The 13,535-nt window shown below is 37.5% G+C and overlaps 1 protein-coding gene across 2 annotated transcripts in view; it reads left to right on the top strand.

The window, feature by feature from the left end:
• LOC111147502 (mitogen-activated protein kinase kinase kinase 5) overlaps positions 1–13,535 on the top strand; it is a 228,819-nt gene that overhangs the window by 130,859 nt on the left and 84,425 nt on the right. For both annotated transcript variants that reach the window (XM_022503521.1, XM_022503520.1), the window contains exons 9-11: positions 3,901–4,060; positions 6,374–6,527; positions 12,330–12,437. In XM_022503521.1, the coding sequence (XP_022359229.1) occupies positions 3,901–4,060; positions 6,374–6,527; positions 12,330–12,437 (422 nt within the window). The remainder of the gene's footprint in view (positions 1–3,900; positions 4,061–6,373; positions 6,528–12,329; positions 12,438–13,535) is intronic.

The following is a 13,535-nucleotide window of genomic DNA, read 5'->3' as shown; positions in this document are numbered from 1 at the left end:
GTGACATGCACTCTAAATTGTATGTCCTTTATAACTAAAATGCAATTAAAACTCACTACTTTAAAGATTTTTTTTTTTTTTATTTGACAGACAGAGATCACAAGTAGGCAGAGAGGCAGGCAGAGAGAGAGAGGTGGAGGCAGGCTCCCTGCGGAGCAGAGAGCCCGATGCAGGGCTCGATCCCAGGACCCTGGGATCATGACCCGAGCCGAAGGCAGAGGCTTAACCCACTGAGCCACCCAGGCACCCCTAAAACTCACTACTTTAGATTCTACTCAATAATAAATTATGCTCATCATCATAGGCTGACCTAAAGTTAATTTTTTATGGCAAAATAGAATTAAAATGATTTTCAAGGAAAAACAGATTAAATAAATTGTCTAATGTAATATTAGTTAATAGTATATAATAAAAAGATTAATAAATAAAACATTTTGCATGTTTTATTTATTTATTAGAGAGAGATCACAAGTAGGCAGAGAGGCAGGCAGAGAGAGAGGAGGAAGCAGGCTCTCTGCAAAGAAGTGAGCCCGACACGGGGCTCGATCCCAAGACCCTGGGATCACGACCCCTGCAGAGGCTTAACCCACTGAGCCACCCAGGCGCCCCACATTTTGCATATTTTAAAGATAAACTTTTAAAAAGTATTTCAAATTTCAAATTTCTGAGTAATTTGTATCTTCTTCTATTCCTTCTCTTGGCCCCCTGCAAATGTACAAATTAGCTTGAACTGTGAGTTCCCTTTAGTAATCAGACTTTTCAAAAAATAAGATCCCTTCTTCAGGTGCATTTTGAAATTTTGATTTATTTATAAAAATAAGCAATTAAAAATTAAGATACCAAAAGATAACCAATAAATTGAAGCATCTTAAGTTTAACCTCTACGGTAAGACCCAATTCTTAGTTTTCCTTGCCTACGCCCAAAGACTCTCAATTCTAGTTGTGTGAGTGTCCGAGATTAAGACTGTTTCATGATCTGTGTTTCACTTTCCCAGTTTTTGGAAAAGCATTAATGTTTAGACTACTTAAAACACAGAACCGCATCTTACATGTTTTTCCTCTTTTAAGCTTCATAAGACTTAAAATTAATATTCAGATGTTAGCCTAATAACAGATGATTTTCCCATCTTCTGGGGATTTTTTCAACTATGAGACATTTTATGGGAGAAAGTCAGAATTATAGGTTTGGGTCCCCAACAATAATTATGGTGTAATGAAAGAACATTGTGCTTGGAATTGAGACAAACCACTATTTGAATCTCATTTTCAGGGAGCAATAAAAATGAAATCTGTATTACTGAATATGAAAGTCCATGATTCTATAAAGATAATTTTAAAAAGGAAATCAAAACAAAAACAAAATCCATCACCAACTACAGAACAAATCATTTGTCCTGTATGGAGGTGACCAATTGCTCAGATACTTGGAAATTATAGGGAAGAAATTCGGTACCTTCCCTTCTTTTTCAAGAGCTATTATAGCTTGTCTAGTTAATGAGGTAGACACTCTTCTTAAAGTATGCTTCATACTAAATGTATTATTCCAAAAGAGAACATACTCTTCAAAAGAATTCTAGTTAAGGAAGTAGAACGATAAGGCTCACAATAGTAGTGATGTTGAAATAATGATTCTGGCAAGGGTCATAAATTAGAACTAATATCATTAAGTGAAAATATTTATTTTTTTTTATTTCATTTTACCATATTTACCTGATACCAAAGCTCCCTCACAGATTTCTTGTTAGTTGTAAAGGACAGATGTACCTACACAGTCCATTCTATATATGCCCTCCAGAGATCTGGCCCTCAGTGATCCAGTCAGCATCCCTAACAGTGAGATGGCCCAGCGGTGCCTCTTCCTGGGATGAACAGGGGGTAAAGCAACATCTCCAGTAAAACAGACTCGCCAAAAATGTTTAACCCAAATTGTAAGCTCTAATGTCCAGCTAATAGGAATTGCAGTGGCTATAAAAATAAGTCAAACAACACAAACATGTGACACATTCATGCCAAGGTCAAAGCTAAATGTCACCCTTATAATATGAACTTCCAGCATGCAAGAGTAAGTAAACCTGAAATTTTCTTTTAAAACTTTTACGGTAATTTTATGATCATACATTTTCATAGTCCCTATTTAAATGTTTGATGTGATTTGCTACTAGATCAATCCTTGGTTCATTTCCTGCAAGCATGACACAATAAAAATAGCTCATTTTCAGACGAAGTTAGTAGAAATACCCATTTTTACTATCTCATTTTCCCTCTACACTTTCTTCTTTCCTTTGTATTTGTTGGATTTTTTTTTTTTTATTATTATACTCAGATAGGAGATCATGGATGTTGTTGCATACCTTGGTATAATCTTTTCATCTTACGAAATTTTTAGGAACAAAGTCATTCTCTTTCTAACTTATCACAAAATGTGAAGGATTCCCAAATGGACTTTTTCTTGAAATACTCAGGGCTTAAATGTATTATATCCTAAAAAGTAGCATTAAGTTTTTTAAGGCTAATTTTGTTTTGTTAAAGTATAATTTTCCAAAAAATTTTACAGTTCTCAGGAAATATAAAATATAATACTTGGAAAGATTTTTAGGGGTGCCTGGGTGGCTCAGCTAACTGAGTATCTGACTCTTAATTTTGGCTCAGGTCATGATCTCAGGGTTGTGAGATCAAGCCCCCCATCGGGCTCCACACTTAGATGGAAGTCTGCTTGGTATTCTGTCTCTCCCTCTGCCCCACCCTCTGTGCTCTCTCTCTCTCTCTGTCTAAAAAATAAATAACATAAATCTTTTTTAAAAATTTTTATGTAACTCTGTTAATATGGAAAACAGTAAGAGGATATGTGTAGTTCAAAGTGCACTTTAGAAGCTGAGGTATTCATAGACAATTTAACAAACATTTCTGAGTTTGATTGGAAAAAAAGCAGAACTAGTTCAGTCCCAATAGGTCATAAATCTTAGGGATTATCTGTTTTACTAGACAGAAAGTATTTGAATCTCTACTAAACCAAAATATGCAAGTTAACAAGTAAAATTCTCTAAATCTGAGATCTTTAATGAATAGTAAACAGTGAAATTAACTTGTTACACTTTCTGTAGATAGTCCTTAAATGTGGCCTGATGCCCCTGTGAAGTATTGAGATGACATGGCCCATCTATTTTACCTTGGCCTCAAATCTCAGATAATTTTCCTGATTCTTTAATGTTGTGAAAGCTAGTGGCACTTAACAATTCTACAAGGGTATATTCTCTTTGAGCAAACAAAGGATTACAAATGCAAAAATAACACAGGGCAGAGTAGAGACAAAAATTTATAATGAAATGCAAAACACCAGGAAGAATCAAAACGATCTTGAAGAATGAAATTGGGAGGATTTACATTACCTAACTTTCAAGTCTCGTTATAAAGCAACAGTAATCAAATAGTACTGTCAGTTTCCTTATTTCCTTAACTTTTAAGTGTCTAATTGTTCTTGGATATTTGTAGCATTTTACTCTTGCAAAATATATATACTATATACTTTTATACTGCAAATGAGTGATAGATAGTGTTGCATGTTTCCGTTTCAAGCAACTAAAGAATTCATGATATTATAAGGGAAGCAAGGTGCTTTCATAACAAGATATTACCACCTTTTGATTTATGCATATGAAATGCAAGCATACATTAAAATTCAGGAGTGATGTACACCAAAGTGACAGTGGCATTTATCTTTGGATCTTCAAAATAAAGGGAATTTTTTTTTCCACAATGAACATAAGCCACTTTTATAATTCAAACTTAAAGCTATTTGAATCTAAAAGGAGGAATGAAAACTTAATTTTGTTTTTTAATAAAAAGTCTGCTCTGCCTTGGTGCTGTGTGTTTGTAACATTATGCTTCCTGATGATCTTCTAGGGGTGAAGCTGAGTAGCCTCCTTGGCAAAAAAGGAAACTTAGAAAAACTTCAGAGCTACTGGGAAGTTGGATTTTTTCTGGGTGCCAGTGTCCTGGCCAATGACCACATGAGAGTCATCCAAGCATCTGAAAAGCTTTTTAAACTGAAGACACCAGCATGGTAATAGTAAACTCCTAGGTGTTTGAGCAAGTACTTTTAATAAACAACACTTATCACTTATTTCCAAATTGTTATATTTGTTGAACTGACAATTAGATGATTTCATTTGCTTACAGAATGAAATGCAGAATTTAGAGGGAAAACTGTTTATAAATGTGTTGCGTATAGGTTCTGATGACTTTGGATGCAGGTGATGTCCTCTGGCCTTCAGCTTAGCCTTGTCATGACACTGACCAACCACTAGCTCAGGTTGGCCAGTGGTCCCCACAGGAAGCCAAATTTGACACCTGTGCATTGATTCGGTATTTTCAATTTTCCATGTCAGCCTCCCACGTTTCTGCCCCAAACACACACCCTTTGTTCTCTTTATGGCCCTGTCTCAGTTTGGGGGTTCTTATTCTTGATTTTCACTTCTCTATGCTTAAGGCTTATTTGCACCATTGAATGTTTCATCTATGTGTGTTTTTCTAATTTCAACTTGTTCTTGGAGTGCCCCCAAGTCTCATCCTTCTGTCTGTGGTAATTGAAGAGATGAAAGCACTTAGGAGTGCCTTTAGGACTATTTTGGAAAACAATGCTGATTTTATTATGCATCCCAGGTAATGATTACTAGCTGTAAAGCCTTTAAAAGGTTTACCATGGTATCAAGAAAGGCTCAGGTTGGCTCAGAGCCTGCGCCACTGACTTGTTTTCATCAGAGAAACTAATTCAGGACATGCTTTCCCAAGTAGGTTCCCATGACTCCCCAAAGAGTTTCCTCACATTCAGGTCTTCTCATGGGCAAACCCTCCCCAATGTCACACCCATAGGGATCCTTCTAAAATTCATGTCTGACCCTTACCCCTTGCCATGGAAATCCTTATTACATTAAAGGAGTTTAATGGCTCTTCACAGTCTAGGGTATAAAGTCTACCTTCTTGGCTTAGGGAACAATGTTTGTCTTTAGTCACTCCAGACTCAGACCATGTCACATGCCCCCAATTACGTGGCTCTCTAGTCACACGGAATGGGCCAGACTGTGGCTTCACGCGCACGCTGCGCGTGCCTCTTCTGGCCTTCTTCTCCACCTGTGGACGCTCCTAGATCACCTCCACACGCAAACCAGACCCTGACTTAAAACCCTTTCCTGCCTGCATCCAGATAGAAGCACGCATGTGATTAGTTCATCTTATGAAATCTGCTTTCATGTTTCTCTCATTTTAAAATCTTATTTCTCTGGAGAGTGACTAGTCGTATCTCAGCATAGTTGTAGCCCGATTGAGATGTAGGTCGCTTTGCTGTGTACCTTTCACATTTCTATCTCGTCAGCAGTCTGTGCTACATAGGGACACAGCTGTGCTCTCTGTGGGATGTCTACAGTCGGTGTTTGACAAGGAATGAAATAAATGAATCAGTCAATGCGTGTGTTACATGCAGCCTCTTTTGTCATTGCTTTACAATGATCATCATGATGGTACAGAAGGGGATGGAAGCACAGGTCAAAAGAGCTCTGGTTTGAGGTGTCCCAGCTTCTGTTGACAACAGAGAAAACATTATTTTATGCAATAGTAATAACAACCGCGAAATCTTGCCTTAAGTTCCATTCACTTACTGTTAATTTCCATGTTTATAGTTTACAACCCAGTATCTCATATAATTATCGTGCTCCTCATCTTTTCCTAGCTTTTTCCTTTGAGGCACCATCTGTCTTGTTAGGTTGGAGGATATTTGTATAACATATAAGCTAAGTTGCTTCACAGCAAAATAATGATCTCTTATGAAGGGTCTATTTAGAAAAGCTTTCTCAAGGAAGCATATTTTAGAACAAGTGTGTTAACCACTCCCTTGAAGAGGATAGGCATTATTTTAAAAGGCATGTTTTCAGTTGATGTATCATCCAGCCCAAGCAATTTGAGCTCTCTACCCCTCAATGGATCATCTTTAAAATGGGGATAAAATAGCTTACTTTGTTGGGGCACCTGGGTGGCTCAGTCAGTTAAGCAGCCGACCCTGGATTTCAGCTCAAGTTGTGGTCTCAGGGCACTAACATGGAGCCCGGCATCCAGCTCTGCACTCAGTATAGGGTCTGCTTGCCTCTCCCCTGCCCCTCCCACTCAGGCTCGCTCTTTTTTCTCTCTCAAATAAACAAATCTTTTTTCTTTTTTTTAAAGCCCACTTTATTGAATTTCTGTAAGATTTAAATGAGAGAATGTGTATGAAAGTGCATGACATGTCACAAATAGTGAATAATGTTTGGTGAAATCTGAATGCATAAATACTAAAATCATATTTAGATCTGCCTGTTATGTGTCTTATATCTTTTTTCATTTTTAGGTACCTCAAGTCGATTGTAGAGACAATTTTGATATATAAGCATTTTGTGAAACTAACTACAGAGCAGCCTGTGGCCAAGCAAGAGCTCGTGGACTTCTGGATGGACTTCTTGGTCGAGGCCACAAAGACCAATGTTACTGTCGTTAGGTTTCCAGTGAGTACTCTTCGTTTAGCTTAACTTTAGCTGCAGTTCTCGTTTGCTTCTTTTATTTAAAGAACATTTTTGCACGTGATTCTAACAGTACTAGTGTTACTTTTTTTTTAAAATAACTTCTCAAAATCGGGGACGTGAGATACATTTTTGTTTTTGCTGTGGAATTTGGTGATTTCTTTCGATAAGTTGTGAAGCATGCTTTCCAAGAAAAGATTGTCTCTTGCTTAGCCTCAGTCAGTCAACACATTGCTTCAGACCAGAGCCAAGGTTGCTGTTAATTCCTACGACAGTTGTGTGAACATTGTCATCAATGTCGACACCGTTACTGTGGTGAGAAGTGTTGTTACTCACCTCGGTCATTATTCCCTCTCCACCGCTCATTACCCACATGGGTCAGAGTTAGATGGAGTGTCCTCAGTTCCCAGTCACATTTTACAGTCCCTTAGATCGTGAGAAATGATGACTCATAGGTTCCGATTTGCTGCACACGTTGGCTAGATATAGATACAGATATATGTATAGTAGACACACACACACTTTCAAAAATATATTGCTCATCTTCTCAGCTGTGCCTTTCCCATCCTGATCGTTCTCAGAATACCGCCCAAAGCAGTATACGCTTTAGCATCCAATTCAGGAACCACTGGCAAGTCACTGTGTGCCCTCAGCTCTTCCCACGTCCAAGTGATGCCATCAATCTCTCTGTGTGAGCTCTCAGGTCCAATCCTCCATACTCAGGTGGTGACAACTCTCAGTTCTTTTTCTAAGATCTTGTTCCCTAATTCTTGTTTATAGGATCATCTGTTTCATTTAATTAAATCCATTGCTGGCATTAACAGGCTTTCTTTACTCTCCCTTCCCGATGAAGCCTCAGCGCAGCAGGATCTTCAGCTGAAAAGCCTTTCAAACTAAAAACACTTTGTTTTCCAGCCTAGATAATGCGTAGCCTAGGAAAATACTTGTCTCACAGTGAGCTGGCAGCGTGCCCGCAGCTGAGGCTCCAATGGGAGCAAATGCCGTGAAAGAAGACAGCGCAGAACTGTCTGTATTGAGTTGACTGTTGACTTGATCGACTAGAAAATTGGCGATGAAAGGAAACCACTCCTCTTAGCTATTCTGAGCTCATTTAAATTAGTTTAGTATGAATTTGTCTGTCATACTATGAATGTCAAAAAATAAAACCAGCAGATATTAAGAAGTTAGGAGAATATAGGTATATACTCCAGGTGGAGAGAGGTGAGAGAGGCTTTCTTAAGCAAGAAAGGGACCTGTAAGCCCTAAAGGCAAATATTAACCTATTTGATTCAATAAAGTTTTGTTCAATAAACTAACTTTTGTTCAATAAAGAGCATCACGGACATGGCAAATTCTAAAGAGGGAGAAGGTATTTAATACGAATGTAGCAAAGTTATCGATTTGCCTCATAGGCAAAAAGAAAAAAAAACTACTAATTGGTAAGAAAAAAATGGGCAAATCATATGAAAAGATAATTAACCTCATTAGGTGGTCAAAACATGCAAATTAAAATGAGACACCATTGTACTTGTGCCATTTTGCACACGTGTGCATAAATCTGTGGTATCAGTTCCCTGAAGTGGAATTGATTGAGTTTGCATGTTGCCCTCCCTAGGGATTATATCAATTGGCATCTTCACTGGCAACATACAGGACTGACCGCTTTCCTAAAGTCTCTCCCCAAAAAGTATGTTTATCATATTTATACTTTTGCCAAACCTACAGATGAAAAAATGGTACATTGGGATCATTTTAATTAGTAATTCTCTTATTTTGTGTGGGGTTGTGCATATGATTGTGTCTGTGTTTAAAAGACCACTTGGAGATTAAAAAAGAAAAAAAAAAGAATTTGTTGCCTGCATTTAAAAAATAAGGAGAGTTAGATCATCAGTGCTGACTATAAATGGTATTGGTATTGGTATTGGTATAAATAACTGTAAAGTCTGAATAAAATATATAAAATACTGTTTCTAGACATTAAATAGCAATTATGACAGGGTTGTGATCCCTGGGCAGGGAGGCACTTGAAGTGAGTCCCACCTCACCTACTTTTTTCCCTTAAGGCCTTTTTCTGGCTGCCACACCAGGAAGTAGTGCCCTAGCTGGGTTCGGTTGTCTCTCTGGGAGGAGCAGGCTGGAGGAGTGTTTGGGACTCTAAGACAGGTGGAATATGAGAAGCAGGGTGTTGGAGAAGGGGGAGTCTTAAAGAGTGAATCCCAAAATTCTGCCTGGGTATTTCCCTTGAGCCACAGAGCAACTCCTAGATAGTGTGAGCAAGGGGTAAGCATAGCATGAATAAACACAACTAACTACTGGTCTCAGTATTCAACCAAAATTGGGTTTTAGATGAAACCTATGTGGCTTAAGTAAACCTTATCAAGGTAAATCCCCTTGCTAGTTAGAAGATCAGGACCAGAAGTGGTAGAGAGCATTCTTTGGAAGGTTGAGAGCTGAGCAGATATCCCAGAACTTAAACAATTTAGGAGGAGTAAGACGTTAGACTTTGGGTCTAGCCAGAATGATGAGATCTTGATGAATACCCCAAGGATTTAGAGGAGACAGAGAAAACCCATGCCCTAGGAGTAAAGGCAAAAATAAAAGACCCACCCTAATAAAGCTGTGATAAAACTAAGCCTCCACAGAATCAAGGTGATGCACTAAAAATTTGACTGCTAGCTAGGGGGCAGGGGTAGGGAAACCTCTGGAAAGATGCGGTTCAGAGCCTCTGCATTGGGTCAGACACAATCAAAGATTACTGGACATTCTAAGAAGCAGAAAAAAAAAAAAGTGACCGATAACGAAGAGCTTAAAGAGCCCATAGAGGCGGGCCAGAAGTGATTCACATATTGAAGTTACCGGATAAGAACTTCAAATAACTGTAATTACCATGTTAAAAAAGACAGAGGAAAAGATAGACAAAATACATGAAAAGATAGAGTATTTCAACTGAAGATAAAGTTTATAAAAAAGATGAAAAATGAGAGTTCACATAAAAATCTAGATTTTCATCTACTGGAAAATTAAAGGGATTGGCAGTTGGACTGCCTTTTTCAGAAGCAACAACCTACTAAGTCAACTATCTGTATACTGCCATTCTCGACATTGATTACAGTCCTATCCTTCCTGTTTCACTCATCTGCCTTTCTCACTGGGCCCACTTCCTGCAACCATTGGAATTTGCTCCCCATGTTCTACCGCATAGAGAAAGGCAGGTGTCTAGTACCTGTGGTACCATGTCAGTCACTAACTCATTGCATCCTCAGAGTAGCATCCTTAGGTCATACTTACGAAGGCCACAGTAGGTCTTGATTGGAGGTGATAACATTTTCCTTCTTTTAAAGTGGATCTGGTTGAAACCAAGATTACTTATATTAGAAAATATTTTATTTGATTGCTTCTATTTATTTCACTACCGTATCCATTCTCATTCCTCAAAGAAGTAACAGTGACCCTGGGTAAAAGAAGACAGACCAAAGTTTCTTTGCAAAATGATTTAAATAGTCCCTTCATTTATTATTATTATTTGGGTTTAGTTCCATTGATTCTTTTTTCTCACCTCTCTTCTCTGTGTATTTTCTTTCCTTCCTACGTTGAAAAGTTAGGGGACCATCAACCCCTCACCCCAGGTCAGGTGAGAGGAAGTGGAGCGTGATGCTTTTGCAGACTCTTGTAGAAGCTGAGACATGTAACTATTTAATTTCTACCCTGTATAGTTTATAGGTCTCATTGCCCTCCTTCCTACATCAGATACAAGGTGTTAGATGTTCATTTTTTTTAAATTTTTAGCCATCGATTTTAATGTTACCAGTAGAAACGTTTAGGAACTAAAAGCAAGAATGTTCATACTTTCAAGTGAGTTTTATCTAACTGTTTTTGTCAAATTACCTCCTCTTCCATACCCTTCTCTTGGTCTTTCTGTGACCTCTGTAATGTATGCAATGAATTCCTCTCATTTTTGTGATTTCAAGGGCAGATCAAAGGGCTGGACAAAGGTTAATGATAATTACAACCAATTTTGATTTTCTATCTTGACATAGGAAAACATAGGTCAGATTTTACCTGTTAGAAATATGTGAAACAATGATAAAGACATAAATTTAAGAAGAGGAGATAACCTGGTGCTGTGCTTTTCTAATGTTAAATTCTGTGCCCACATGATTAGGGAACAAGGTATATTCTCATTTGTGGGTACAGTGACTTGGATGCTATTTGGAAGACCTGCCTTTTATTCCCTATTATTCATCTTGTTTCACCAAGCCTGGGATACTCAGATTTGAGAGCAGCAGTTCTGCCAAGATAGTTTGAAAATTTGTTTCCATTATTAATCAGCACCACTTCACTGTCTGTTGATTGGAATTTGGGCCTTGATTCTCCTGGTATGTTCCTAAATCAGAATATGTTCCCCAATGGGCTCTTCTTGTGCTTTATTTGTGGTCTCTTCTATCTTATTTTCATAACTGGAGCCTGACTGAGAATTAAGCCCTTATGTATGTTTGTTTTTTAATAATCAAAAGTAAAGAAAATTTTGTTTTCTTAATCCCCTTTCTGTAGTTCTCTGTACCCTAATTTAAATAAATTTTACTCTTGTGGTAAATATAGCGTAAAATCAGTACACTGTGTTTGCAGCGGGTGGCCGAGAGTCGGGTGGTCAATCCACATACTTTCTCACTCAGATTGTGTGTTAGCTTACTCTGTATTGTGAGTCCATAATCCCTTGCTGATGAAGTCTTCTGAAGAGTTTTCCTCCACTTTTATTTGGTCAACTTGCTTCATGTAAGATTCTTTCTAAAAGTCAATTTTCTGGCATTTTAAGCAGTAGGGTAGAAAGAACTAGTCTAGGTTCTCTGATAATTTAGTATTAACTTTTCTTTCCTTTTTTAAATGTTCCTACTTAAGACTGCAGAGGAAATTTGAGCTAGGTGGGCGCTTTTAAGCATCTGTGTAAAAAGATTATAGTTGCATCACCTTTAAAATCAGTGCATGTGTGGTATCTTAATGTTATTTGCACATAGTATCAGATATTAGTAATACTGTACTACATCCTTTGAGAGAGATTGTCAACTCAATTGTAATGTACACCTCATACATCTCCAAAACAGGAGTAAGTTTTACTTCCCTCTTTTTCTATCATAAGACTAAATATATCATTATTGAAGAGCCCAGTTTTATCTTGAAAGCAACAGAAAAACATTTTTATTGTTTCATACAGCTGTGTCCATTCCTTTGGCTTATATATAAAAGTCTTTCAATAATAACCAAAATCATTTTTCAATCCATTCATGTAGGGAGGAGAACCATCCTGCCACATCTTGTCGATAAGGTGTAGCAGGAGAAAACCGAAAATAGTACATGATGCTCTATATGTGGAATCTTTTCTATGTACAGAATTATTTGCTTTACCACATTTCTGCCTTTTTTGGACACATTTAGATTTATAGAAATAGATTTTGCACTTACAGCAAGATAAAATAAAAGACCTTAAAAATATCTTTCGAGTAAATTCCCTGGGGATAGTCAAACCAATATATGGACTTCAAAAATTTATTTCTAATTTCTTTAGCAGAAAAAGTGATGTATTACTGGAACTTAGGATAATTGTGTAATACCAAAAGTGCTCAAAGAACTCATAGGGAAGGCAACAGTTAGGAGTTAAAATGGTTTTCCTGCAGTTGTGGACCCAGAGCCTCATCCAATAATCTCCCACATCAGTTCAGTATTGCTCTAACAGCTCTAAACGCCTTAAATCTCCAGTTACTAATGTGTGTTTCTTTGCCTTATGTTTTCAAGGTATTAATATTGGAACCAACCAAAATCTATCAACCTTCATATTTGTCTATCAACAATGAAGTTGAGGAAAAGACAATATCTATTTGGCACGTGCTTCCTGATGACAAGGTAAATTATGTAATTATTAAGACAAGAGCATTAATAGAGAAGGACTTTACTCCCTTCCAGCACTTATGTATTCCAACAAATATCTGCATTACGCAAGAAGAAATAGCTTCACTGTGTATTTATCTCGGCATAGATACATCTTGTAGTATAAATTTGTTAAAGTTGGGTTACAAATTTCACTCATTTAGTAAAACATAACTTATTCGGATTTTTAATAACCATCCAAAGTACGCTTAAAATGAGACGGTTTCTCTGTTTTATAAATTCATGCTATAAATTATGTGTGGGAGACCTGAGACTTAAAAGATGCATATCTTAATTCTAGAAAGCCTATCAGAATAAGACCACTCTAGTCCTACTCGAGTATGATTATAGTTATCATTTCATGACACTGTTTGGTTATCTAAGCAGCTGCTCGATTTCAGATTAGCCCCTGGCTCCATGAGCTGGCACGGCCTCAGTGGGGCTGTACTGCCCTGGTTTGCAGATGGGTCTGAAATGCTCTCATTTCTCCCTACAGCAGTCATTTTAGTAACTCCTTCCACTTCTGGATTTTATCAGTTTTGATGCATGTGTAAATCTTACTATTTTTTTAAGTTAGAAAAATTGTAAGACCTGATTCCAATCCATTGGATCAACCACAGAAATGAGAGAAGTCTTGTGGCAAAGTAGTTTTGTGGGATTTTTGGTAATTGTTTTCCAAAATATCCTTAAATTTTCCTTAACAGTCATCCTTAACAACTCAACAAATATTTCTGGAGCACTTACTCTGTGATAGGAGCTCCCAGGCACTGTGTTAGGCACGAGGGAAACAGATGTATACAAAATAAGCAAAATTCCTGCTGTCTACTCAGGCAATAAGTAAATACAATATAGAAGTATATTAAAGGGGAAAATATGGCAGAAAGGGGGAGTTAGGGAGTACATTTGGAAGCATGAGTTTGCAATTTTTAAAAATATCCATGTCAGCTTTAAAAATGTCTTTGAGTGGAGGGAGGAGTCAAGATGGTGGAGAAGTAGCAGGCTGAGACTACTTCAGGTAGCGGGAGATCAGCTAGATAGCTTATCTAAAGATTGCAAACACCTACAAGTCCAACG

This window comes from Enhydra lutris, unplaced genomic scaffold, assembly GCF_002288905.1.
Source record: "Enhydra lutris kenyoni isolate GAN:26980312 unplaced genomic scaffold, ASM228890v2 scaffoldscaffold17, whole genome shotgun sequence".
Lineage (NCBI taxonomy): Eukaryota > Metazoa > Chordata > Mammalia > Carnivora > Mustelidae > Enhydra > Enhydra lutris.
This window is presented reverse-complemented; position numbering and strand designations above follow the sequence as displayed.